The sequence below is a fragment of the Serinus canaria genome, chromosome 8 (genome assembly GCF_022539315.1).
Source record: "Serinus canaria isolate serCan28SL12 chromosome 8, serCan2020, whole genome shotgun sequence".
Classification (NCBI taxonomy): domain Eukaryota; kingdom Metazoa; phylum Chordata; class Aves; order Passeriformes; family Fringillidae; genus Serinus; species Serinus canaria.
This window is the reverse complement of record NC_066322.1, coordinates 18,813,393-18,838,796: the sequence shown is the minus strand read 5'-3', so window position 1 is coordinate 18,838,796 and position 25,404 is coordinate 18,813,393. Positions and strand designations below refer to the sequence as shown.

The 25,404-nt window shown below is 42.0% G+C and overlaps 3 protein-coding genes across 9 annotated transcripts in view; 2 read left to right on the top strand and 1 right to left on the bottom strand.

Annotated features, from left to right (window-relative positions):
• SLC30A7 (solute carrier family 30 member 7) overlaps positions 1 to 16,999 on the bottom strand; it is a 38,079-nt gene extending 21,080 nt beyond the window's left edge. The window contains exons 1-3 of one of the 3 annotated variants that reach the window (XM_050977491.1): positions 5,797 to 5,969; positions 5,528 to 5,629; positions 1,363 to 1,471 (exon numbers count right to left, since the gene is read on the bottom strand). In XM_050977491.1, the coding sequence (XP_050833448.1) occupies positions 1,363 to 1,471; positions 5,528 to 5,629; positions 5,797 to 5,851 (266 nt within the window). In that variant the 5' untranslated portion in view covers positions 5,852 to 5,969. Of the gene's footprint in view, positions 1 to 1,362; positions 1,477 to 5,527; positions 5,630 to 5,796; positions 5,970 to 16,856 lie in introns of those variants that run through there. The other 2 variants (XM_030226283.2, XM_050977492.1) reach the window with 2 other exon arrangements.
• Positions 6,038 to 15,043, top strand: EXTL2 (exostosin like glycosyltransferase 2). 4 transcript variants are annotated; one of them, XR_003944621.2, is made up of 6 exons: positions 6,038 to 6,522; positions 8,137 to 8,202; positions 10,133 to 10,560; positions 11,095 to 11,195; positions 11,869 to 11,939; positions 12,521 to 12,591. XR_003944621.2 is itself a non-coding variant. In XM_018912125.3 (5 exons), exons 2-5 carry the CDS (start codon positions 8,198 to 8,200, stop codon positions 13,010 to 13,012), a joined length of 996 nt encoding a protein of 331 aa, XP_018767670.1. In that variant the 5' UTR covers positions 6,113 to 6,522; positions 8,137 to 8,197; the 3' UTR covers positions 13,013 to 15,043. The 4 variants fall into 4 exon arrangements, 3 of the variants coding, with proteins under 3 accessions (XP_018767670.1, XP_018767671.1, XP_050833451.1); XM_018912125.3 differs by lacking the exon at positions 11,095 to 11,195 and having other exon boundaries at positions 6,113 to 6,522; positions 12,521 to 15,043; XM_018912126.3 differs by lacking the exon at positions 11,095 to 11,195 and having other exon boundaries at positions 6,113 to 6,522; positions 8,134 to 8,202; positions 12,521 to 15,043.
• Positions 17,000 to 17,489: 490 nt separating the features above from the next.
• The window catches only part of CDC14A (cell division cycle 14A), a 54,552-nt gene continuing 46,637 nt past the window's right edge, over positions 17,490 to 25,404 (top strand). For both annotated transcript variants that reach the window (XM_050977489.1, XM_050977488.1), the window contains exons 1-2: positions 17,490 to 17,857; positions 18,318 to 18,408. In XM_050977489.1, the coding sequence (XP_050833446.1) occupies positions 17,752 to 17,857; positions 18,318 to 18,408 (197 nt within the window). In that variant the 5' untranslated portion in view covers positions 17,490 to 17,751. The remainder of the gene's footprint in view (positions 17,858 to 18,317; positions 18,409 to 25,404) is intronic.

The following is a 25,404-nucleotide window of genomic DNA, read 5'->3' as shown; positions in this document are numbered from 1 at the left end:
GAACTTAAGAGATTGGAGTGCAATCTTCTAGTTCTCAAACAGTTATATTACACAAATTTCCTAAATGGAAGATGGCATATAAATTACAGATTAGTATATAAAACTGACCATGTTGTACTTTGACAGAAACTGCCTGATCCAGATCAGCCATTCTGTGATCTAGATGAAAGAAATCTTTCAGTATGTCAAAATCTTTCTATTTGAGATTATGTCTACTCAAAGTTATGGTATAAATGTAATTCAGAAGCCACAAACTAGGATAAGCACATGAAACCTAATCACAATTTTCTGGTGTTATGTGCAGTATCAAACAGACATGTATTAATTTGCTTCCCCTCTAGAAGGTGGATTTTCAGTAAAAGTTTCAAGCAGAAATTAATTATTTCAAACATCAAATTTTGACAATAACAAACTGCCAGATTAGAATAATAAGTAACTTCAATGTAGCAAACATCAGACTTAATAAATTGTGGCTGTTCTCTGATAAAGGGAACACCAGCTGTTTAAATGCTCAGCAGTAATTAATACAGAACGTGCTTTCACTGCAATTAGTTCATGGTATGATTCTCTCCAAACTGATTTCTATGCACACTGGAGCTTCCACCTAAATTAAACTGTGCTGTAAGTTTCAAACTATATGATTCACACTTAAGCAAGGCAGCTGAAGCTATATGCTGACAGGTCAATAATGCCATGGGGAATGCCCATGTTACCAATAATTAGCTGTTAATCAGTATTACAATTAATAACATGGTACCACCAGTATTGTTTTATAGGGCACAGCTGCCACGTTCAGTGGAACCAAGTGCCTGCCAAATGCCAGCTGTAGCAGATAAATCCACCAAGAGCAGTATGGGATGACACACCTCGTCCTTGAGGACCTGTGTAAATGGCAGTCACAGCTCCTGAATCCTGCTGCTTCCAAGAGTCATGGCTTGTAATCTCCAATGCAGCATCACTGAGACTTGGCTCCTGTCAGTTGCAAAGGAGGAGTGGGACACCAGCAGTCTGGGAATCCCTGTAACACTCCTCACTGCACTGTGAGGACAAACCCAGGATGTGGCTGCTTGTTCTTCACTGGTGTCATTAATACATGGCAATGCAGGGCAACTTTCTGCTCTCTTTTTTCCTCTAGTATGATCAGAGAGATCTTGGAAGTGATAAACCCTTTCTCCCCAAAAGCAATGCCTTCATATTTTTATTATTTCTATTAACTTAGATGTTTACATAGCTCACCTTAAAAAAAACCTCACTTTCAACATAGTTTTTCCACGTTCAGCAAAAAGCTTTTGTTTGTAAGTGAAAAATAACTGCCTGAGCATTTACTATAATACATTAAGGTAACAGCATGAAGTTTCTTACCCATATGAGAAAGCATCATTTGACCTCCATTTTGAAATAACTGAAGCTGCTAATCCAGCCAATAGAGCAGTACAGTCAAAAAACATATGAAAAGAATCTGATATCAGACCTAAACTGAAAGAGAAGAGGAAAAAAGAGTTATGTTTCATATGCTACGTGTTGAGTATGAAAAAAACCCCACAGACATTAATCTTTTACACACTAGCAGAATACACTGTGTTTCTAAGCTTCAGGCATGGTTTTGCTAGCACAGAGGAGAAATCCATGCTTTATCACAGAAATATGATGCCAAAACTGCTTTTTTCAGCTTTAGAGAAGGCACTTTATAAAAGTACTTGGCAAAAAAATCCTCCTAGCTATGATTTTGGTGATAGTGAAAGGTGGTTTGCACAGACACAAACCAAAATCCCTGGAGTAGATGTACCCACAGCCACATCTCTCATCAACACAATTCAACTTTAAATCTTTGCCTTAGCAGTGGCAAGGCACTGACTAGGAGATACACACCTCTCAGATCTAGAGGCTGAAGGAATCAGAGGCTGAGACACCACATCTTCAATGGCTAATTTCAAAGACCAATGCACAACTGTTTGTCAGTCTTGATTGAGAAACACAGTTAATGTGAACCAGCATGCTAAGAGGTTCAAAGCTAAATTTGTTTATGAGTAAGCCAGTCAGTAGAACTTGTATCAGTTTGTAGGCTATATGTAAACTGGGGTTAACACCACACACAAGTGCTGCCAAAGTTTACCAAATTACTCATGAACAGGTTCTGTAAGTCTGCAGGGAACTGCGTGCATTGAAACAAAAAAACAATGCTTCATATTTTAAAAGACATTTGATAGAGGTATTGTTGAGCAATTGTTAATCAACAGTCCAAAAAAGTTCCATTTTCCCAGTTCTTTGGTTATCTAAGAATAATTACATCGCAACTCAGTTCTTGGAAACTGAAGCACAAGAAGCAATTACTTGTTTAACAAGTTCTAGAAGATAGACACATACTTACATTGAAGTCAAATACAAAGTTTCATTTGCCAAAGTTCCAACCACTTCACATTACAAAGCTAAACTATTTCAGCCTTACTGAAAACAGTTACAAGATTAAGTGTTTCAGATGAAACACTTAACAGTGGAAGAAGTGGGTTTGAAAGAGAGGAAAGACCAAGTGTCTTGCTCTATGTATTTATATATATACTTTATGGGGACACACAGAGTTATACATACACACAGCTATAACATTTAAGGCAGAGGGATGACGGCATGGCATATTTTACTCAGGTGCTGTAGCCACGAAAGGAGAGATGAAGCTGTTCTGAACAAACTTTAAAACAAAACTCATAGGCTGGATGCCTATGAAGCAGGAAATGGAATTTCGCCATCGAATTCTTGAAGAGTTTTGGCAACATCTTCCTCCTCCCCAAAATCAGGCGACATCTTTATGGAAACAGCTCATTTTAGGTTTGGTTCTGAGCAGCTAGGAAGATCCAGTGAGGCAAAAAAACCCACGATAAAGCACATCAAATATTGAGGTGGAAGGTAATTAGTGACAGTAACCCTAAGTTGTACTGATCATGAAGTGGAAGGAATAAGCATTGCTACGCAGAGAGAGCTACTGCTTTCTGAGGTGATTGGGTTTTGGTGTTTTTTTGTTCTTTTGTTTTTCTATAGAACCTTCAGAGAAAGAGAATTGTATAATGATTACTACTCTAACAAAATCCCATACAAGTTCTAGAACCAGAAATAATGCAGCAAGTTACCATGGCATTGTGCTCACACCTGCAAATCTCACTAAGGCAAGACACGTTAAGTGCAACACCAATACAGCTGTGTTGCTTTCAAGACCTAAGCTAACAATTCCAGGTGGCCAGAGGCTCATGGATTTATCAGCAGGGGTCAGACTGCATCTGCCACGCAATTCACCTCATAGCATAACCACGCTCTGTGTCACAGGTACAGCTACAAGTCATTGAGCTGCACAAATAGCAGGAATCCTGGTAAGAGACCAATCTCATTTCATCTGAGGCTTTTTTAAACTGACCTGTAAAGTAACAAGACCTTAGAAAAAATAGGTGCAAAGCAATTACTAAAGTGATTGAGTGATTCAGTCAATGACCACCAATACAGTGAACCACCAGCAACATGGCATGCATGCAAGAACTCCTGTAGACTCAAACACATCATCCAGAATAAAAACTAGTAGAAACCCTGTACTCAAACACACTGTGTCTAAATAAAGACACTTCCACAGCTGATTTAGTTTAACATCAAATTAAACAAATGTGCACATGTAGCAAATTTCAACCTTAAACAAGCAAACAAGCTCTCAGCCAGCAAACTCGTGACCAGTGACAGAACTCCAGGAAACGGCATGAAGCTGAGTCGGGAGGTTTAGATTAGACATTAGGAAAAGGTGTTTCACCCAGAGGGTGGCTGAGCACTGGAACAGGCTCCCCAGGGAAGTAGTCATATCACCAAGCCTGCGAGTTCAAGAAGAATTTGGACAACACTCTTTTCTGAGTTCAGAAAACAATCTATTTGGCAAAAAGAAGCTCAGGAGAATTTCTCATGTGAGGAGTAAAGGAACTGTGTCTTCAAAATTACAAAATGTCATTTAGGGTTCCTTTTTTGCTTGTTACATGTTCATTTTTCCAAGGCATGACCTGTCTGCTTTGACTGAAGATATTCCTCATCACATTCTCTGCTACCCCCCTCTACTAAAGAAGTAATTGCTAAGACCCTGGTTTGCTCTAGGCCAAAATCTAGACTTAGAGATACACAAAACTACTTGAAATAAAACCAAAAGAATTTAATGGCTGGGCAGTAAAATCCTAGTTCTTAATCTCAAGTATGAACAAAAATAAGCGTCTTCTGAATTCCAATATGCCATATTCTTCAGTGACAAAGTTTTGTGAGTGTCATTAAAGTTTCTCAGTTTAGTTATCTCACATACAGGACTTCTTAAGGTCACACTACCAAGAAAAACTGTTATGTTTAAAAGGCAGACATCAGAACAAAGTCACATGAACACAAAGCTCTTTATATCAGAACAGCTAAGAAAAATATTTACATCTGCTGAGTTATTAGAAAAAAAAATCCATACTCAAATAGACAGACTATGCATTCAATAACCCTCAAACAATTGCAAAGTGAATCAACATCAAAGCCAAAACCAAACACATTCAAAATGGTCTGGGTGCTGCCAAGATAGTCTGTGCTCATGACAGCACTGCGTGATCTCTGGTGCCACGGGAGCAATTACTGTAATCAAAGCTGAGGATTTTAGAGTGTCATTTGAGAGATTCAGAACAACATTGCAAATGTTAGGATGCAACCATTTCCGAATCCACACCACTGCATTCACACAGGACTTTTAAGAGTTCCAGTAATTTATGCTCATATTACAGCTTTGGTGAGGAGGACACTGCTGGACTAAATGACATTTCCATGCCAGCCCACTCTGAACTGAACTATTAACAGAGACTGAAAAATCATCATAAAACAACTGCTCTATCACCAATGAAGCATGACAGCAATGCTAGCACCATTGCCTGTTCTCTACCTTTATACTGTACACCAGTACTGAAGTTATTCTGCATTTCTTATATTTCACTACAGATTTTTCAGTAGCAGTTTAATCAAGTCTCTTCCATTTTTTTCATTCTTGTGAATTTTTGTGCTATGTAAAGTACCACTCAGATACACAAGAATGTGTCAAATCCTGTTTCTCCCTCGAGACAAGGATGTTTGAGGCAGCGATATCCAGGTTATCAACCTACGGATGAAGCCACACTCCCCAACAGACGACTTCTTTGGCAAGCAGCAGCTACAGACCCCGAGTCCCGTAAATCGGGCCAAGGCCAAGCTTCCTCTTCAGCGAAGCACCAAGCGTAAATCTCCAAGCAGCATTCCGCCGCAAACGCGCCGAGTCGCGCCTCCACCGCGTCGCCGGGACCCGGCAGAGGGGACTGCGGCGCCGCTCGCTGCCCACGAGAGCGGTCCCGGTCAGGGGAAGCTCTCCAACGGCCCCCAAGGCTCTGCCGAGCGGCCCCTCCAGACGGCGGGCCAGGAGGGCCGGCCCCGCCGAACGGAGACGTGGCACTGGCCGGGCGGGACGCGCCGCTTCCTGCGCGTTGCAGCTGCGCTCGCCCCGCCGCGCCCCGGTTACCTGTTACTCCAGATGCCGTAGAGCAGCTCCACGAAGGCGAAGGAGAGGTTGAGGCAAAGGAAGGAGAAGAGGTTGCGGGAAGTCTTGTCGGCCAGGATAGACCTGCGCACGGAGCACACCGCGGGTCACCGGCCGCCAGTACAGTGCCAGGAGGCCGGACCCGCTCGCCGGGCGGCCCGGGCGCCTCGGCACCAGCCAGCAGAGCCCCTCCACGGGGCCTCGGCCGCGGCGCCGGCAGCGCCCGGCCTGGCCGGCCCTGGGCTACTCACCTGAACCAGCCCGACACCTTCCTGAGCAGGTTGAGCCTGGGCGGCTTGTACTCATCGTCTTTGATGGAGAGGGGCAGCATCTTTCCGGCGGCGGGGCCGCGGCGCGCCGGGCCGGCAGGACGGGCAGGCGGAGCGGGAGCGCTGCCCGGCCGGCCCACACGCCGCTTCCGGCCGCCACCGCGCCTGCGCCGCCGGCCACAGGAGCTGAGGGGGCGCGCCGGGGGCCGGGCCGGGGCTGCGGGGGCTGCCCTGGCTAGGGGCTGCACCGCCCGCTAATGAAACACAGCACGCCCCAAACGTGAACTCTACTCCGTCCCGTGCCCGCCGCTCGCTCGCGTCCCGCTTACGATGCCGGCTGCTCCTGGCGCAGCTGTTGTGGCAGCACTCGGCGCGGGGTGGGGGCGGCGGAGCAGCGCGCTCGGTGTGTGACAGCCAGAGCCGCTGGAGCGCTCCGCCCGCCGCAGGACCCTGGACTACAACCCGGAGCCTGCCGGGAGGAAGCGCAGGGACGCACCGCAGGAAGCGGGAACGGCGCCGCCGCCGCAACGCTGCCGCGGTCCCGCACGGCCGCCCCTGAGTCACCGGAGCGGCTTGTGCGGGGCCGAGCGGCGGGGCTGGGCCGGTACCTCCTCCGCCCTACCCTGCCGTGCTGCCGGTGACCCCTGGGAAGCACAACCCGGCCGGAGGAAGCGGCGATAGCGGCGCCTGCGGAACGCGAGCGAAGCTGTGAGCAAGGGGCGACGAGCGGGACGTGCGGTGCCAGGCGGTGCTGCGCGGTGCCGGGCGCGGGCAGTGCCGGGCGATGCTGCGCGGTGCTGCTGTCTGGCTACACCCATCTACTACGGGGTGCTGTTAAGAGATGTTGCCCTCCAAGGGAGGGGACCCTGTTCGAGAGCTCTTTTTCTTGGAACGAGGATTAAAATACTGGTCTTTGATGTAGCGATTTTATTTTTGTCAATTTTGTGTTCTCTGCAGGTAGTATTGTATGATTTTCAAAAAGACATCAATCTGGCATTGAAATTTCCTAACTTAATTGGCAAAACTTAACTGCATTTGCTTGTTGGAAGGTGCCGTGATGCTAATTTTAAAACACCTAAATAGGCGTTTATTTTGAGAATACATGGTAATAGCATCATTGCCTATCACTACACCTATTGTAAGCACTAGAAGGTATGGCAAGCAAAGTCTCATAAACAGCCAGCAGTATTTATGTTTTCGTTTTAAGTATGCTTTTAAAGTTTAATTAATCATTACGATAGCACTGGTAAGTGTTGCAACAAGGTTGCAAACTGCTGAAAGAGGATCTGAGGTTCTCTTCTTCAAAAGCATATTTGATGGGAATATAGTGGACCTCATAAATGCTGTGTTGCCACTGCTGCTAATAATTTTTAGAAATCAGGCATGATTGTTTGTTCCCTATAAAATGAAGCAACCAGAACAAGCAGTTAGCTTCTGGAAATAGTTTCAGTGACCTCTTGTCGCAAAGTAATAGTAAGATTTGATCTCTGATTTGGGGAGACCTGTATATGTGGATGTATTCAGACTGGTGTACACACAAATAACAAATCTATAGTTTTAAGAAGCAAATTTATATAGACCAAAAAAATTACTCTCATGGAATTTCATAGAGGTTCAATTATTCAACAAATTCAACAAATTATTGTGCTCTAAGCTTTCATAGTACCATTCTCAAATCAAATTAATGACTCTTTGGTTGTTCGGCGAGTTTTAAAGGAACAAAAATCTCTCCAACAACCTAGGAGCACGGCTTTCTTGCTGTCCTGAGTCCTGTATATCCTTCTTTTATGTGCTTGCACTCATATTTTTCCTGTTGCCAAACCTCATGTGGAGACCAAAATGCTGTATCTTAAACCTCTGATACAACTGATAATCTTAGTGAGAATGTGAAGGGGATGACCCAGAAAATAAAATATTATTGGGATAAAATTTAGTTTGCCTGACTATGGTAGCCAAATATTTTTAGTGGTGCCTGGTGAGCACAGGAACACCTGTCATGTTCTGAAGACCTACTTGCATCTCCATAGCTGAACTTAGGGATGGAACACACAGACGTTGCACTGGCACAAAGCAGCAATTTTACAAGCAGAGAAACAGACTGTTCTTTTCTTTTTAACCATCTGGTGTAATGACTGCTTTCAGGAGTGTTCATTGAAAGGCAGAGAGAATTATTTAACTGAGCATTAGGAAAAGGAATGGGATAATTGCCACAAATGCATATATCAGTCAATAACTGGAGGACCTTTTACTTGTAAAAGAATGCTGGGTAGCCTGTGGATAACTGTTGTTCTCCAGTTATGGAGTCCCTTTAATTTCCAGCAGATTCAAAGATCACAAACTGCCCTGTAAAAACAAGCCAGGAAAACAATCCTGCGTGGCAACAATGAGGTAAGTTCCAAGGCATTTTAGACTTAAATTATTTTACTTTCATTTTTTCAAGCAGGTTATTTGCACTTTGGAAAGAAATTATTCAAAATTCTGGGGAAAAAAAACACACAGATATTCTCTCAAAAATTGTACTTGTTTGGCTGTCGTGGATCACTGAATTTGATGAGAATTCCCTGCTGAAAACCTAGAAATTAGTCACAGAGTAAAATGAATAATATGCATACATGAGTAATGGTATTAAAATAATAATAATATTAAAATAATAGATGAGTTAGTAGCAAGCTTAGAATGTTCATCTTCTATTCAGTTTGCACAAATCTTGCAAGTAAAGAAGGAGAAAAGGAAAACCGTAGGAAGTGCAACAAAGACAAGGGCCAAACTCTGCACCTGGGATGGGACAACCCTGAATGTACAGACAGACTGGGGAACAAGAGGCTGGGAGCAGTGCCACAGAAAGGGACCTGGGGGTCCTGGTCAATGGCAAGTTGAACATGAGTCAGCAGTGCCCTGGCAGCCAGGAGGGACATCCCTGTCCTGGGGGCATCAGGGACAGCACAGCCAGCCGGGCAAGGGAGGGGATTGTCCTGCTGTGCGCTGATGCAGCCTTAGGTTGTTCTGTGCACTTTTATAAGAATACAGCATAAGGATGTAAAGCTGTTAGAGAGTGTCCCAAGAAAAGCTACAAAGATAGTCAAGGGCCTTGAGGGGAAACAGTCTGAGGTCACTTGCTCTGTTCAGCCTGGAGAAGGAGCACCTGTGAGGTCTCCCAGCTGTCCACAGCTTCCTAGCTAGGGGAAGTGGAGAGGCAAAGCACTGATCTCTTGGCTCTGGTGACCAGTGAGAGGACTCAAAGGAATGGCATGAAGCTGTGGCAGTGGGTTTAGGCTGGGTAGTAGGAAATATCTAGCTATCTTAGCCAGAGGGTGGTTGGGCACTGGTACAGGCTCCCCAGGGAAACTGTCACAGCACCAAGCCTGATGTGTTTGGACAATGCCCTCAGGCACATGGTGAAATTTTGGGGCCTTTCCTGTGCAGAATCAGGAGCTGGACTTCAGTGATCCTCATGAGTCCCTTCCAACTCAGGATATCCTATCACTGTGTGAAGAACATTTGAGGGGCTATCTTTCTAGAAGCTGCTTTTTAAGAGCTTCTGTTTAGTCCCAAGATCATGATCCAGAAACCTCTGCCTTAAACTAAATCTACACTCACAGTTAGCTGATAGGTAGCACCTAGCATCTGACCATTGCCATTTTCTCACAACTTCTAGATCTATCAGCTCAGCTGTTGCTGAGATTGTTGCATTCCTGTATTACTCCATTTGGCATGTTTCTTTTGCTCCACCTGTGTGTTATAACCTTAGTATGATCAGCATCACATTTTCTGTACTGATTACCATTATCAAGCAGATATACAAACTATTGACAAAATGTCCAGCAAATCAGTTATAAAAATTGTTCCTTCTGTGTGGTGCTTGAGCAACAGAAAAAGCGAGCATTTTATTTCCCCCTTCCTGACAGAGCTTTTTAGAAGGCACCTTTTTGCTTCCCAATTAAGGTAGAGCTCCTGCAATGCTGAAAACACTGAATCTCTGTACAAATTTGCTTTCTACTTTCAGCTGGGTAGACTTGGTGAGGTATGAAAATGTTCAATCAAAAATGTAGTACTGAGGAAATAGGAAACAATGAACACTCTAAAGAACTACTCTAGATTTATTTCACAAAATAATGAAATCCAAAGTTAACCAAAAAGAGTGAAAAGCAAGTAAACACAGAAACTAGATAACAGAAACACCTGTCTTGATAGCTGAAAGTAATTTGCCAAACTGCAAATTTACTTATATGAAAATGTACTTAATATTATGGGAGTTTTGATCGAGAGAGAAAACTGTGCATGGGTTTAATGACTTCCTTTCCTGTTACTTGTTTTAAAGGTGTTTTCACTTCTGTAAGCTTCCAGGAAGAGTTATGGGAATCCGCCTACTGCGCTTCACCTCTGTGGTGATCATCGTCTTGCTTCTTGTGGCAGGTGCTTTAACAGCTTTGCTTCCCACTATCAAAGATGACAAATTGCCCAACTCGAGAAGAGAGCCAAAAACCCAGACTCAGTCTGCCCTAGATTCATTCACTCTTATTATGCAGACATACAACAGAACTGACTTACTGCTAAAGCTTTTAAATCATTATCAAGCAATCCCCCACCTACATAAAGTAATTGTTGTGTGGAACAACATTGGTGAGAAGACACCAGAGGAAATGTGGAATTCCTTGGGGCCTCATCCAGTCCCTGTTGTCTTTAAAGTTCAAACTGTAAATCGTATGAGAAACAGACTGCAGAATTTCCCTGACCTGGAAACAAAAGGTAATCAGCAGTTCATATCACTATTACACTAATAGTATTTTCATGCTTGAAATCTGAATGCTGAAAGAGAGATGGTTGAGTTACACTGTGTAATAAATCAATGGATCTTTTTGACCACTTCATAGAGTGTGGTTAGTATAGAGGAACCCTGTGTTATGATACCAGGTGCACACCACCACCAGGCTGAGAGTAAAGGAAAGAAAAGAGGAATGTCAAATGCATTTCAAGGTCTTTTGCAACAGTTCTCCATTTCCTTTGTGAAGCAGATATAGGTAGTTCACTTGCTCTTCCTTCTGTACCATAAACTGAAATTCAAAATGCATGTTATTTGTTGAGTGTCTGTACTAATCTGGACTTAAGTCACCTGGTAAAGACTTGATTTAGTCCATTCCTCTTAAGACTAAATTTTCAAGCATGTTCTGCTCTTCTGAGAAACTTCCCTCCTGTCTGGCTTTCTATCTCAAATTACACACCCTTTTATTTAAGAGTACTTTCCCCAGTCTCCTGGGTATTCATCTAAATATTCTTCCTAAGCTCTTTCTAGGACGTGTACAACAATAAATCCTGTTTGTTTCAAGTGGAAAAACCCCCCATATGTTGCATTACAGACCTGACCTTACTCATGATTAGTAAAGGTAATTGTATTTATTGCCCCCTTCCTATCATGCCTGCTACTCCAAACACATGATTTCTAGGAAGACACTGGAAACTTCAACTTCCCAAGTGTTTTACCTACTGTCGTAAGATCTGTGCTAACTGTAAACTTTAAAAGTTTTAATGCATCTGCAGTTCAGATCTAAGAATATCCTTCCTTTTCCACTTCCTGGTAGTAGTCTTTTGTCTAAAACTTAAGGCAAGGAGTCTTCCTTCTCTTAAGAATACTGAATGTTGCCTGGGCAATTTAACTTGCTTACATAGTGTATATGCCAAAGAAAAGTATCTAACTGTATTCTAGTTGTATCTTTACACGAGATTAGTCGAATTTTAAGTTGCTTTGCCAAACACTCCCAGGTTTTCTAACACATATTTCTCCAGCTGTACTACAGATGATCAAAGTTTGCTGAGTTTTGTAACAGCCTGGCAAATAATCTAGAATTTAGGTTTGCTTCCAGTTACTGCAAAGCTGTAACCTTGCTTTAGCTTTGAAATCTGATTATGTTTTTTCAATCTACTTTTAAGGAATTGCAATTCAGCTTAATAGTTGTAGAAATTTTGTATTTCATTTATCAAATATTGTGCTGCATACTTTGCTCATGTGTTTAATCTTTTGATCAATTAAAAGTTTTTCTCTCATTTTCCTCCCTTCAGCTGTTTTAATGATGGATGATGACACACTAGTCAGCGCTCATGACCTTGCGTTTGCCTTTTCCGTTTGGCAGGTAATCTTTTGCATCTTGGCAGGATGTATTTGTGGGTTGCACTTGAGATTAATAGTTTCAGTTAGAGAAATACTGTATCATACTGTTTTATCATTGGTTTTCTAGCTTTAAAGTTAGATTTTAGGAAGTTTGAAGTGTTGAATAGTAGAAATTGCAAAATTTCTAAAATTTGTTTTTTAGTAGTATCTGTAACTTTAAAATTTTAACTCTTACTTTACAAAACCATGAAGTTGTTAACTGCTGAATTTATTTAACTGCGTAGTACTCTATGTATTTTGTTTTGCAAAACACGAGAAATTGGCTGTAAAGTTATTTTCAGTGCCAAATACACAGCTGCCAATTGTGGGTAGATGTTTTGTTGGCGCTATGTGATGTGGAATGAGGCAGACTATCAGTTTTGTGAAACTTTATTTAATTGCAGCATTTATGCAGATCAAAGGACCATATGCCAACAATTTAATTCTTTCCTTGAATAATGTTGTCCTCCTTTCCTTTATAAAAATCCATAAATCTCTCTTATGAACGCACTTAAGTAAACCCCACACTGTGAAATATGTGTTGAGCTTCTTTCTTTCTTTCAGCAATTTCCAGAGCATATAGTGGGATTTGTTCCTAGAAAGCACATTTCTACTCCGTCAGGCGTGTACAGCTATGGCAGCTTTGAACTGCAGAACCCTGGATTTGGGAATGGAGATCAGTATTCCATGGTGCTGATCGGTGCAGCGTTTTTTCACAGTGGCTATTTAGAAGATTTTCAACAGCAGCCAGAAGCAGTTTATGCCTTAATAGATGAAACTCAAAACTGTGATGATATTGCCATGAATTTTCTGGTAGCCAAGCATACTGGAAAGCCTTCAGGAGTGTTTGTGAAGCCTGTTGACATAAGAAATTTAGAAAAAGACACTAACAGTGGCTATTCTGGAATGTGGCACCGAGCAGAGCATTTGTTACAGAGATCCTACTGTGTAAATAAACTTGTTAATATTTATGATGGCATGCCCTTAAAATATTCTAATATCATGATTTCTCAGTTTGGTTTTCCTAATTATGCCAATCACAAAAATAAAATGTAAGCCAATGAATTTAAAGTGTTAAATGTTAAACAATACTCAGTGAATTGTACTGAGTTCAAGGAGAGAAGAAGGTGTAATTACTGCATCTTGGCCATCCCTCTTTGTAGCCTCTGATTTTGTCTCCACTAAGCCTTTTATGTATTTTCTTTCCTTTCCAATTCATAAAGGTAAGTTCTGAGAAAACCTAAAGAATATATAATCATGCTTAGCTGTGATAAAATCATCCTCTTTCCTTAAAACCTGAAAAGCTACTCTAATTAGGTCAGTTCTTCAGAAACATGCAGACAAAAATGAACTCCTGCACTCCTATTCTTCAGATCTTAACTTTTGGAATTTTTTTTCCCCTTGAATATACATATCCAGTCAAATGAGGTCTAGGCATATTTGTGACAGTTATATTTTGAGATGCTTCCTTGCCTTCCCACTCCTCACCTGCTCCTACCCAGTTTCCAGTGAAGCTGTAGAAGAGCTACAGTGAACTGCTGGTCAGGCTTCTGGCCTCCTGTACAAACCCTCTTGAAGTTTGTATATAAGCTACTCGGTGTTCTGAGATTTCTTGAAGCTGCTATGAAAGCCAGAAGAGTACCTCACCTTAATCTGAGATAGTCCTTAAACCATTGCCTACAATATCTACTCCTGCTCAGTTAATGGAAAATGATCTCTGATGTGGCTTTTTTTTCTATTATTGATTTGTCTGGAGTTGCTGAAACACTGCAAGCAGCTGAAAGGAAAATCCTATAGGTTGGAAATATAAGAAACATGAATACATGGAATATGAAACTTATATAAGCAGCCAGAAGAAGAGGATGTATTGTTACTAATTAATATTCTCTTTAGCACTTAGTTTTATTTTGATATTTTGCATATATGTTGTTACAAACACGCACCCAGGAAAATTCTCAATTAGTTAAAAATTTCTTATTTACAGTTCCTAGTAAGAGCAGGGTGTTTAACATTTATTACAGTGTACATTTTGTAACTTTACAGGTCTACTGGTTTTTAGCTACTCTTTCAATGAGTATTTACTGTTTAGTTCCTTTTTTCCTCGGTTTTTGGTGGCTATGATAACAGAGTCAAAATGTACAATAAATGGGTAAAGCATTATGAAAAAAACTATTTTAAGGTACAGTGATATTTGACAGGGATGGACTATTATCAGTCTCTGAATTCCCTGACTTTATTTCTAGCAAGAAACACAGCTGCTGTAAATGGCTTTTGTTGGATTTGGACTTTGTAATTCTGGAAACCTTCTATTGACATAGGCAGGGCAAACCTTTTCCCATGAAGTTGCAGAAAGGTTGGGCTTTTTTTTTTTTTTTTTTTTTTTCCTGTGTACGGAGAGACTAAAAGACAGTGAGTTTCCTGGGTCACAAAAACAGATTTGGCATCCAAAGCAGATTTAGTTTCATCTGCATCAGCTTTTAATTGATTCTTAGAATCAGTTCAAAGGTAGCTGTGGGCAACCAGTCACAGCTAATACCTAGTATAATTCCATCCCTTTTTTGTAATAAGTTAGCTGTAAAAGAGTGAAAATACGACAAGTTCTTTACAGCAGGATGTGAGTCTTTGGGGGGAATGAAGGAATCTTTTGCCTTGTTCTACCAGTATTAAAGGATTTGATTTTGTTCAGTGAAGTCTTCCTAGTACTTTTGTAAGATTTAAAGGGCAGAATCTTAACATGGCAATGTCAACTCTGCTTAATTTTGTTGTAATAGTGAAAAGTAGTTTTTCATTATTGTGCTGTAGTGCTAAGTAGTATACAAACAGGTCTATGATCTTTCCAGAAGTGCAAATTTCCATGATTTCTGTTCTGTGCAGTATCAACTAGAGTTGTGAAGACTCACAGTTGTTGTTAACCTTATTTCTGAAATGTGAAATGAACTGTCAACTCAGCCAAACCTTAGTATCGGGCTCTTTGTTGGAGTGAAGGAGTTGTTTCTTCTGTATCAGTGAAAGAATTAATAGAACAAGCTTTTAATGATACTGTTAAATTTAATTTGCACCATTGTAAAATAAAATACAGAAAGCAGACTTGTGATGTATTTACTTTCAGATTATTGACCAAAATTTTTAGTGTTAAGATGTCTAAAGTAAGCTCACAGTTTGCATACTCATGAGAAGCACCAAGATTTCTTTTTTTAAAAAAAAGTGTAGTTGTTGGCACATACATTCATTTAATTTAAGTAAGGCCTACTTATGAGGGAAGAAAAGGCATAAAATAACCAAAAGCCTTAATCATTTAGTCTTAGCAAATGATCATTTGTTTTAGCAAAGAAAATACAAAGAAAAGACTTAAGCTCTAGCCATAATTCACTGTACTTTGGAACCAAAAGGGGTTGTTTGCTTATTTTTTAAAAGTGCATTTTTATCCTTAGGTAGTTTTAAAAATGTCTTAAGATTCTTTACTGAAAATACATTACAAAAAAATTATATTTTAAACAAAATAATATGTATGTGATTTTCTTTGAGAGATTATTTATGTCATTTGGTAATATGTTGGAGTCTAAACAGAATCATCACCACCTCTGAATGGTCTTTTGAAACTACAGTTCATGCAACACAGGATTTTAAACATGGTATCGAAAATAGATATTAAAGAAAATCTGTGATAAAAAATCAGGATGTAGTGCTAAAATGCACAAGAAAATTACTTCTTTACAAAAAATGCCACAAGATGTCACTGCAGCCTTGAAATTTGATCTCAAATGTTAAAATGAGTACATAGTATTAATTAGAATAACTAAGTTGTACAAGTTTAAACTATTCTTAAAGCTAGCATTTCACAACGTGAAATTCATGAAATAATCATAGCTATGACACACTGCTGGAATTGAAAAAGCAGAGGTTATTTTGCACATATTTTTACAGAGAAGAAAAGAAATGCTTATTTCTGATGCTTACAAAGGCTGCAGCCAATTGCCACAAATGAGAACTTTTCTACAATGAAAACTGTATTTTTAACTTTGAAGAATTATAAGCAGTATACAAGAATTTGGCAGCTAGGTTTCAGGATCTAGTAATATTTGCCTCCTACATTCACCAGTCTAGCTGGATGGGTTTACATATCTTAGGCTTTATCACAAACTGTTTCTATAGATTCTAGACAGTGGATAGTGGGCTGCAGTCTGCTCCATCTTTCCTTCTGTTGCCCAAGAGTGTTGCTGAAGCTATTTCAGGTATGCTCATTTAAACTCCCCTTAAGCAGAGTGCAGCACTGACTTAGAAATGTGCTACACTGAACTGTAGTGGAAGTCTGAGTAAAAAAAGGCATAAAAACCCCTGTGGTTCTGAACAATATACCTTAATACCTGTCTCTTACACAGGATATAGTAACCCTCAGAGAATTGCTTTTAAATAAAAAACCACTAATGAAATACTTGATTTTGTTAACAGTTACACACAAGCGAAAGTTGTAAAGAACAATCTAAAGAAAAATAAAGACTGGTTTCCATGGAAAGGAACAACCCTCCAACAACCTTTATTTAATTTGCTGGTATATAAGGCTGCAGTCTCATTCTTGTGAACATCTTGTATGGAACAGTAGTTACAACTCAAAATGAGGTTTTCTCAGGTTTTTTCTCAGGTTAATTGTATGCACTGGTGGTTACAGTAAGTTATTTATAGTGCTAGGGAAAGCTGGTGATACAAATGTGAACCTCAGGGCTGCATTTGGCTTCATATTACAGCATCTTTTAAAGGTGTTTCAAGAGTGGATTTTTTTGCTTGTTCGGGGGAAGAGTGACTTTTTAACCCCCTTTTTTTATCTCCTCAAGGAACCTCTCCATTGCAGCCTTTGCTTTAGTTGTAAAACTGAGACGGACAATCTGCCCTGTTTGGCACTTACCAACTCCTTCTAAAGGGGATTGGCGGAAGAACGCGCCCAGAGCTCGAACCAGCGCTTTAGGAGAGCTCCGCGCCTCAGGCGTTCGCGGCTTCTGCCTCCGCTCGCAAGCGGCTCCCGGCCCCTCCTGCCGCAGACGCTGGGGGCCTGGGGCGGGGCGCTCCCAGCGGCGCCGCCAGCTCATTGGCTGCAGGCGTGGCAGGGCAACCTCTGATTCGTCAACCGACCTGTCTGTCACGACAAAGGGTGTCCCAGGTAGTGCAATGGGCGCTCCGCCGGGTACCCCGCGCCTGAGGCGGCCCCGCCGCTCCGCCTGTCCCCGTCCGGAGCCCGCTCGCTCTGCTGAGGCAGCGCTCCGGCTCAGCCCCGCTCCGATTTGTACGCGACACCCGGCCAGCGCCCGTAGGGCGCTCTGCCATGGGCCGCCCCCGGGCGGGGAAATGCAGCCCCAGCTCAGCGGGGCGCGGCGGCGCTGCCCGGGCAGGCGGGGCGGAGGGCGGGGCGGTGCTGGGCTCAGGGCCGCTGCCTGCTGGAGCAGGGACGCTGCCGGGCCGGGGAGCGGGGGGGGCGCGGTGGGCCGGTCACTCGTAGCGTCAGCCCTGGGCCGGGCGACACAAAGGCTCCGTAAAGCGGTTGCCAGAGCGCCGCCGGTCGCCTGGTAACCGCCCGCTGCCGCTTTATCCGGGGGCGTCTCCTGGCTGGGGGCGGGGTGGAGCTGGAGTCTCTGCGGGTGCTTGCCCGTCGTGTCCCGGGGCTCTTCTCGGCTCCGCTCCCGCTCCTATGCGGGCTGCGGCCGCTGCGCTCGCAGCACCCTGGGCCCTGGCGGGCGGCCCCTCCGGCCGGTGGGTCGCGTCCCTGCGAGCACGCCCCGGGCCCGCCGGCGCTCCCCCGGAGCGCCATGAGCTCGGAGCCGCCCCGCGCCTCGATACTCCGGGCCCTCTTTAAGATGGAGCCGGCGGCGGCCGCCTCCGAAGTGCTGTTGGGAGCCTCGGAGTTCGTGAAAGGTGAGAGCGGGGCGGGAGCCGCCCCATCCCCTGCCCGCGGGGTCCCGGAGCCTCCCCCATAGAGGAAACTCGCTGGCTTCTCTACCGCCCTCCCCCGGCTTTGATGCCTGCCCGGCTCGGCCCCGGCCCGTTTGCCCGGCGGGTTTCGCGGGCTGCCCGCCCCGGCTGCCGCGAGCACCCCGGCGCTTTTTTCCCCGCGCTCCCGGGCGAGGCGCGGGGCCGGCACCTGTTGCTGCGCGCTCCTCGCTGGGTCGGAGCTGCTGCCGAGGGGCTCCCGGCAGCGCGGGGGGCCCGGCTGGGGCAGGGCCCGCGGGCGGAGCGCTCCGGGCGCTCCCGCCGCCGCTCACGCAGCAGAAAAAGGAGCGGCGGAGCCTCTTCCGCCCCGCGGTGACAGGCGTGCCCCGAGGCGGCGGCCGGCCGCCTTCGCTGTCCGACACTGTTCCTCTAATCTGTCTTTCAGATCGGTTGTACTTCGCTACTTTACGAGCTAAACCGAAAACTACCGTAAATACCCACTACTTCTGTACCGATGAGGAACTAGTCTATGAAAAGTAAGTGTTGTGGTTTGCGTATTCAGAGTGATCACCTGAGAGTCTCCCCAACACGCTTCGATATAGTCTCTACAATATTTTTACCCCGTTGGGTTACTTGCGTAGAATATGAGCATGAAGTTAGTCCAAATGTATTTATTTATTAGCTGAAATTAGTTTAACAAGGTGGTGCTTTAAAAAAAACCCATAAAAACAACTGCAAGGCCAGTTAAGTGGCTTAAATCGTGGTTGAGCTCGAAGAAGGATATCTGAGCCTTGTAAGACTTGTTTAGAGCATGAAGGTCTGTTTGGACTAATCACACTTTATTGAATGGTGTCTTAAATAGAAGACTTATTTGGCATGAATAGATAAACAGTAGTTTGTTTTATATTTCCTGTAGTTTCCTGTATAGAGAGTATGAAGTTTGCAGAATCATAAGAATGCAATGTTTAGATGTGCTCTTGAAGAGCATCTGCAACTTCTTTTATAACTCTGCTTTTATTAGAGGATTTTGAGATAGCACTTCTTGAAGGCTTTTGTATCTTAGAACAGCAGAAAAAATATTTTCTGTGTAGTAAAAGGTTCATGCTTGTAAGACACTGACTTCACATAGAAGGTAAAAAATAAAACTGATTATAGTTGTGAATACCATTTAAGAACATAAAAAACATCAAACAAATAAAGTAATCACTCTGTGCTCTGGCTTAAAAGTTGGTGCTTTGGACTGCATTTCAAGACCAGCTGTTGTGATGATATATCCCTACCTGCTTGACATGGAGTTGGCTGCAGCAGAAGTGAAACAAAAAGTGTGCTCCTACTTCAAGCATAACTTGCTTTCCAAATGATTTGAAGCAATTGTGAACATCAACCATTCTTCCCTCCCTTCTCCAGTGACCAGTACTGCTTCTGTGAAGATGTAAACAAATATTCCTTGGTTTTTAGCTTATTTTTTTTTGCACAGCTTGTAATTTCAGGGCATCTTTTCTAGAGTTTTCTTAGCTTAAGCTGTGTGTCTTCTACTGGAGTTCCCAATGGTTCATTCTGAAAGCTGGCTTTTGTAATGGGCTGCTTGGGTTGGGAGTAAGTTCTTTAATGAACATTAAGGAATTTTGATTGGAAGGGAGCTTTGGAGTATCCCAAGGGAGGGTTGACCTAATATTGAAAGCAGAACTCAATTGGGGAAGGTCCTGAGCAATTTGTGTGGTATGAAAGTGTTACATTTGCTTTAAGAAAGGAAGCTTGTATCTCTTCCAGACTTCAGTATTATGTTTTATTTCTTAACGTGCTTTTAGGAAGTGTGAAGGACTCTTATGTGGCATTTGATCTTGTGGGTAACAGTACAGAACTGATGGCTGTACTAAACAAGGCCTGTAACTGAGGTATTTGTATAAGGACAGTGCCATATTTTTAAAAAAAAAAGTACTGAGAAATTTGAGAGGGTGTGGGGGAGAAAGTAATTTTCTTTAACATGTAGATGAAATTCTGTAGGTATATTCCTTACACAGTGTTAACTACCTATGAAGGTGTAGCCTGATACCAGCTATAATTACTGGGTAATGGAAGGAAGCAAAGTTTCCTTTGTCTTCTAGGGCACAGCTAAAGACTTTGAACATGTAACTCCTGGTGTATGTTCTGAATTGATGGTTCCTAATCATTTTGGCCCATTTTAAAGTTGTTGTCCTGTATCTGATACCATAAAGGTATTCTCCCTTTTGTGCTCATAAAATGCTGAAATGTGATATGAAAGTAATTTACCAGGTAAGACAGTTACCAGGTGGTACCTAGGAATTGTGTAATGACCTTTTGCATATCATTGCTAAACTTTCCCCTGGTATTTGAATTGCAGCACCCATCCTATCAGTGTCTGCAATATTTGGTAATGGCTGATCTTAATTTTTTTTTTTTTTGCCCTCCCATATCTAAGGAGATTTATATGGTTTCAGGGAAGGAAAAGCAAGTTGGTAGGGTTACCACGTTATGTATATTTTATAGTATCTTTCTGTGTTTGGAAGGTTGAGGTAAGCTGAGGAATAGAATGCAAGACTCATTTCTTGGGGAAGTGTTAATTTTACTGTAGCTTCCCTTATGCTCATCAACAAGCTCGACATCAGTCCCTTGTGTTTCCTAGGCTGCACACAAAGAGGGGGGCCCTGACAGGACTTGTCTGCAAGTAGTACTGGAGTGTAACTTAACAGATCAGAGGGTCTCCTCATTTCCTCAAAAATGCAGTCTTCTTTCTGAGAAAGTGATTAGAAGTATTTGTTGCATGATAGCAAAGTAAATATTTGGAAGTGAGTTTCGAAATGCTGTAGCTCAGAACAGTGGTTTGCAGAATCTTCATGGAAATGGCCTCCTTGGGTGGTTCTTGTGGTCAGAATTCCACAGCCACTTATCCTTTTCAATCAAATGACTTATTCAGAGAGTTCTCAGGAGGGGGATAGAAGATGTCTGCTCAGGCATGAAATCCTCAGCACCTGTGAGGTGTGTAAGTAATTACATTAATAAAATTGTTTCTTGATTTAACTTTGCTTAGATGCATGATTGTAATAACAAGATAAAGATACTTCATTGTACTTGGAAGTAAACTGCTTTTCTTTCAGCTCTTTTTCTGTTTAAATTGCTTTCTTTGGGTTCTTATTCTATTAGCTTGTTACAGAATTTTATTTGGCTGACTTTACAGAGGTGTCAGTTAGCTTCACTGGAGCAGTATCTGATCTGAAAACCTCATGAATATGTGGGGTTGGAGTTGCCTGATTACAGAAAGCCTGTTACTGGATCACATAGTACTTAAAAACTCACTATCTTGCTTCCCTTTTTTTTCCAACTCTTGAAGAGACATAAGGAAGTAATTTTTATATTAGTACTGTACCCCATTTATTAAACAAAAGAGCTGGAATGCTAGATCTGATGGTTTGGAAAGTTTGGTGTTGACTTGCTCCTGTACCTTGTCACATGATTTATCACTAAATTATACACAAGGTGGGGTTATGTAATCTTGAGCACTTTAGAATTCAGTTCTCACTTAAAATTTTCAGCTGTTCTAATGACTTCATAATACTGTCTTAAGTTAAACATCCACACTAAAAAGATAATAAAGATAGGCTTAAATGGTTTTAATAACATCTTAAATGCTAGCAGACTAGGAACTTGCTACTAGAACTGTCACTATTGTAGTTAAATGTGCTGCAATTTAACCTTGAACCTATTATGCCAGAGAAATTATATACAAATGCCTCAGTTAAGAGAACAAGAAACCTGAATGGAACGATGCAATTCTGAAATCTCTTCTTTGATAGTTCTGTTTCTTTAAGATTTTCTCAGAGCTTTTCTGAAACTTTCTGAGGATTTTCTTGAGAAAGTCTGCAGTACTTCTTATAAGGGAACACAGTCTTTCAGGATAGTGTAGTACAGGTAACTATTGCTTCAGAAAAATGGAGTTAATGAGAAACAATCCATCTTGATGAAGATTGTCATTTGGCAAATAGACAAACCTTGCCTTGGCAAGACCTCAGTTAATGAGTTAGGCACTAGTAAGAAGCTTTTTATTCCCTAAGAATAGCATCTTTTACGTTTCACCTTCCAGTAAACAGATCTGGGTTGAGAATACTACACTTGACTGGTTCACTTGGCTTTCACATAGTTTTATCAAAGCAACTTTTAATGTCCTTTTAATTTCTGAGTAGTTTTCTCAAACAAAGTCAATTTAAATACTGTGAAACAGGAATCTCCTACTGATAATTTATAATGGCCTTCATAAATCATAATGGTTTTGTTCAGTCATTTGTTCTGACTTTGGATCTCTTGTATAAACAGTGTTTGCAGCTTTAATCTCTGACATGGTATAAGCAGCAATAGAAGTAGTAAATATGATAGTCTCTGTGAATCATGCTTTACACTTAGGCATTCTTTCACGGTGTGGTATGTTACTTGCCCATTTCACAGCAGTCTTCATGAGAGCTACTTCAGTTATGTAGCAATAGAGCAAGACTCTCAGGTGCCTAGCTACAACAATATTAAATGAGTGCTGGTTCTTCTACTGCAGGTGTCTATGCAAAGAAACAGTTTGCCTCTCCTGTGACAAGAATAAGGGTTAGCCTATCTGCTTTGGCTTTGGTTAAATGCTGCTTTTCTGTGGCTCTCCAGTAACAGTACTTGCATAGGAAACCTGAACTTCTCCATTTTTCTGTGGCTTAAATCATTGGAAAGGAAAAAGAAAACTTAAACTTAGCCTTGTTACAATGATCAGAGCTGTCAGTTCACACAGAAAGCCATTCACATCAGTAATTTTGAAAACTCAACCTTGACTATTGGATGACCAAGACAACTTAGTAAGATTAAGTCCAAAATTAAAACAAGGAAATTTCCCAGCTTAGTTTTATACATTACTTTACCATATCTGTCTTTGTTTTTTCATAAGTACAAGATAAAAGCATTTGCCAGTAGTACTGAGATTTTTCTTTTGTTTGCAGTAAAAGGGTACCAGAACAAAACAGCAGCTTTCTAAGCTCCAGTTTTGTGTTGGATGGAAATTTAGCTTGTCTAGGAAATCCCTTATGTGCATGTTGGCCTCTGTCAAGATGACTTTTTTTCCAAAGGGACTAGGCTTCTGATATGATCTAAAGGTTCTACAGGGCAACTTTTTATGGGAGAACCTCTTCATTGTTAATTAATTCTTGATATCAAGGAGCACTGGGTTTAAAAATCATGTATCTGGAATAGTTATTTTTATCATCTATTACTTAGATCTGTGAGTTGTTGGATTTTAAAGAATCAGGATCTTGAGGAGGATTTGGAACTTCCAAGACAAAATGGACTTAATGCCATGGGGGTTTTGCATAATCCAGGGCCTCTGCACTATTCCTGCCTTCAGCTATTTCCAGGGTTATTTTTGCTGTATCACCCTTGGTCTGTTCAGAAGCACTCAATCCCTAAGCAGCATTAAGCGTTAGGAATTTTGTCTTGGCCCAATTAAGGAAGCTCCTAACAATCCACGTGTTACTGGCATCAGTGGATGAGAGGACAAAAACAGTGCTCACCTTTTTTCATGTGCTTGAGAAGTGGGGAGGAGAAACACACTTCAGGAAAGCGGAGTTGGAGAGAAAAGCCTGAATAGGTAAGATTTCCCAAGCAGCAGTTAGGTTGTAATGAATGTGCAGACTGATCCTCTCTCATCCAGAGTTTGTTGCATGCATGAAGTGTTCAGCTTATGATTTGAAGGAAGTAGCTGAATAATCAGGTGGCCACTTCTGCTGCACCTGGGCCTTGTGCTGCTAAATAGCCAGGCTCAGAACAGATGCAGTAGGGTCATAACCTGAATGTTCCTGCATAGGAAAGAGGGAGGAGCAGGAGAAGAATGAATCACAATAAGAGAAATAGTCTCATTGCTCAATTTTAATAGAAGCTGGACATTTGTAAAATGCTGAAAAATTAGCCAAGTTTTGCAGTTAAGGGAGCTGTATTTTTGTTATTTCACCAGGTTCTTGGGTTTTATCGTTTGACTTAAGCTTGGGGGGGGGGGCTCCTGTTTTGGCAAGAAAGTGGCTTTATACGATTGCAAGTCTTCAAGAAGGCAAACTTCATACTTTAGTGAGTATACTTTTACTTTGTGCTCCAGTTCTGGGATAGGGACTCCAGAAAATGATTGCAGTTATTAAATGGTGCCCCTGTTTTCATGTTACTAAACCAATGACTGAATAAGGTGACAAACAAGAAACATCATGCCCTGATGGGAAGTGAGTGGCAGTATAAAAGTACTGCTCTGTAGGGAAAAAGTATCAGGCATCTGGAGTAAAGTATAAGTAATACACTTTATTTTTGAAAGATTATATCCTGGCCTGATAAATTGACAGAGGTTAATATGGATCCTAACAAATTAGGGGGATGGGCAATCACCAACTGTATGAAATTCAGCAAGGGCAGGTGCCAGATTCTGCACCTGGAGTGGGACAACCCTGCATATAGGGGCAGACTGGGGAATGAGAGGCCAGAGAGCAACGCCACAGAAAGGGACCTCAGCATACTTTATGATTCTGTGGAGGTTATCAATTCAGTTAAAAAGCTGCTAGGCTATAATATTCCTTCAGTGAATGGCACCATTTTCTCCAGCACAAGGGTCAGAGATATCCAAATACTTGGTAAAAAGTGGTGTTTGCTTTCAGAAGTGCTGCTTCAGACTTGAACTGACTCGTGGCACCTTCATGTGGCATCCCATGGAACTGCAGTTGGAAACGGCTTCTTACTAAAGGGATGTGTGTGGGCTGCATTTCCTTCACCATTAAATTCCCTGGAAGAATTTACAGTAGCTGTTAGAGTGACAGAGTAGAGCAACGGGCTGGCCTTTCTAGGGGGATGGCCATTCCTATGATACAGTACAGCAAACTCCTCAGATATAATACTGCAACAAATTACAGGTAGGAAGAAATAGTTCTAGGAGTTTACTCTAAGGAGAAAACAGATAACAGAAACTTACGCTACTGCTTCCAAGTGGCAGTAGCGTAAGTTTCTGGTATCTGTTTAGTAATCTACCTCAAAAATCTGATAGTATTCTTGAGGTAGATTATTTAAATGTTCAGCTAGTATATTCTGGGGTTTTGCTACTTGGTTTGAGAAGCATTAGGATAGCAGCTCCCCATGGGATAAGGGGGGAGACTAACTTAACCTATCATCTAGGTATTGATTAAAACAACATATATTTAAATGTAATTAATACCATACCTGCCTTTCTGTTCCTCTGGTTTCCACCTCTGTTGTAAATACCTGTCTCTCTTAACTAGCTGAAGCTTCAGAGGCATTCCAATTTCTCTTGCTGTTTTTCAATGCTTTGTTAAAACATCTAGATGTAAAAGAGATGGAAGTAAAATAATATTGGATGAATTGTTATCAGTGACTATTTGTCTTTTCTTATGTTGATCTTCAGATTTTGCCCAATGAAATTCTTTATTCAGCTGGTGACTTGGTGTGTCATTTCATCCCCATTCTCTATACCCTGCCCATTTCCCATGTTCCACTTACATTTA

Coding starts and splice junctions, on each gene's coding strand:
- EXTL2 (XM_018912125.3), top strand. Junction 10,561..11,868: donor CCCTGACCTGGAAACAAAAG/GTAATCAGCAGT, acceptor TCCTCCCTTCAG/CTGTTTTAATGATGGATGAT. Junction 11,940..12,520: donor TTGCCTTTTCCGTTTGGCAG/GTAATCTTTTGC, acceptor TCTTTCTTTCAG/CAATTTCCAGAGCATATAGT.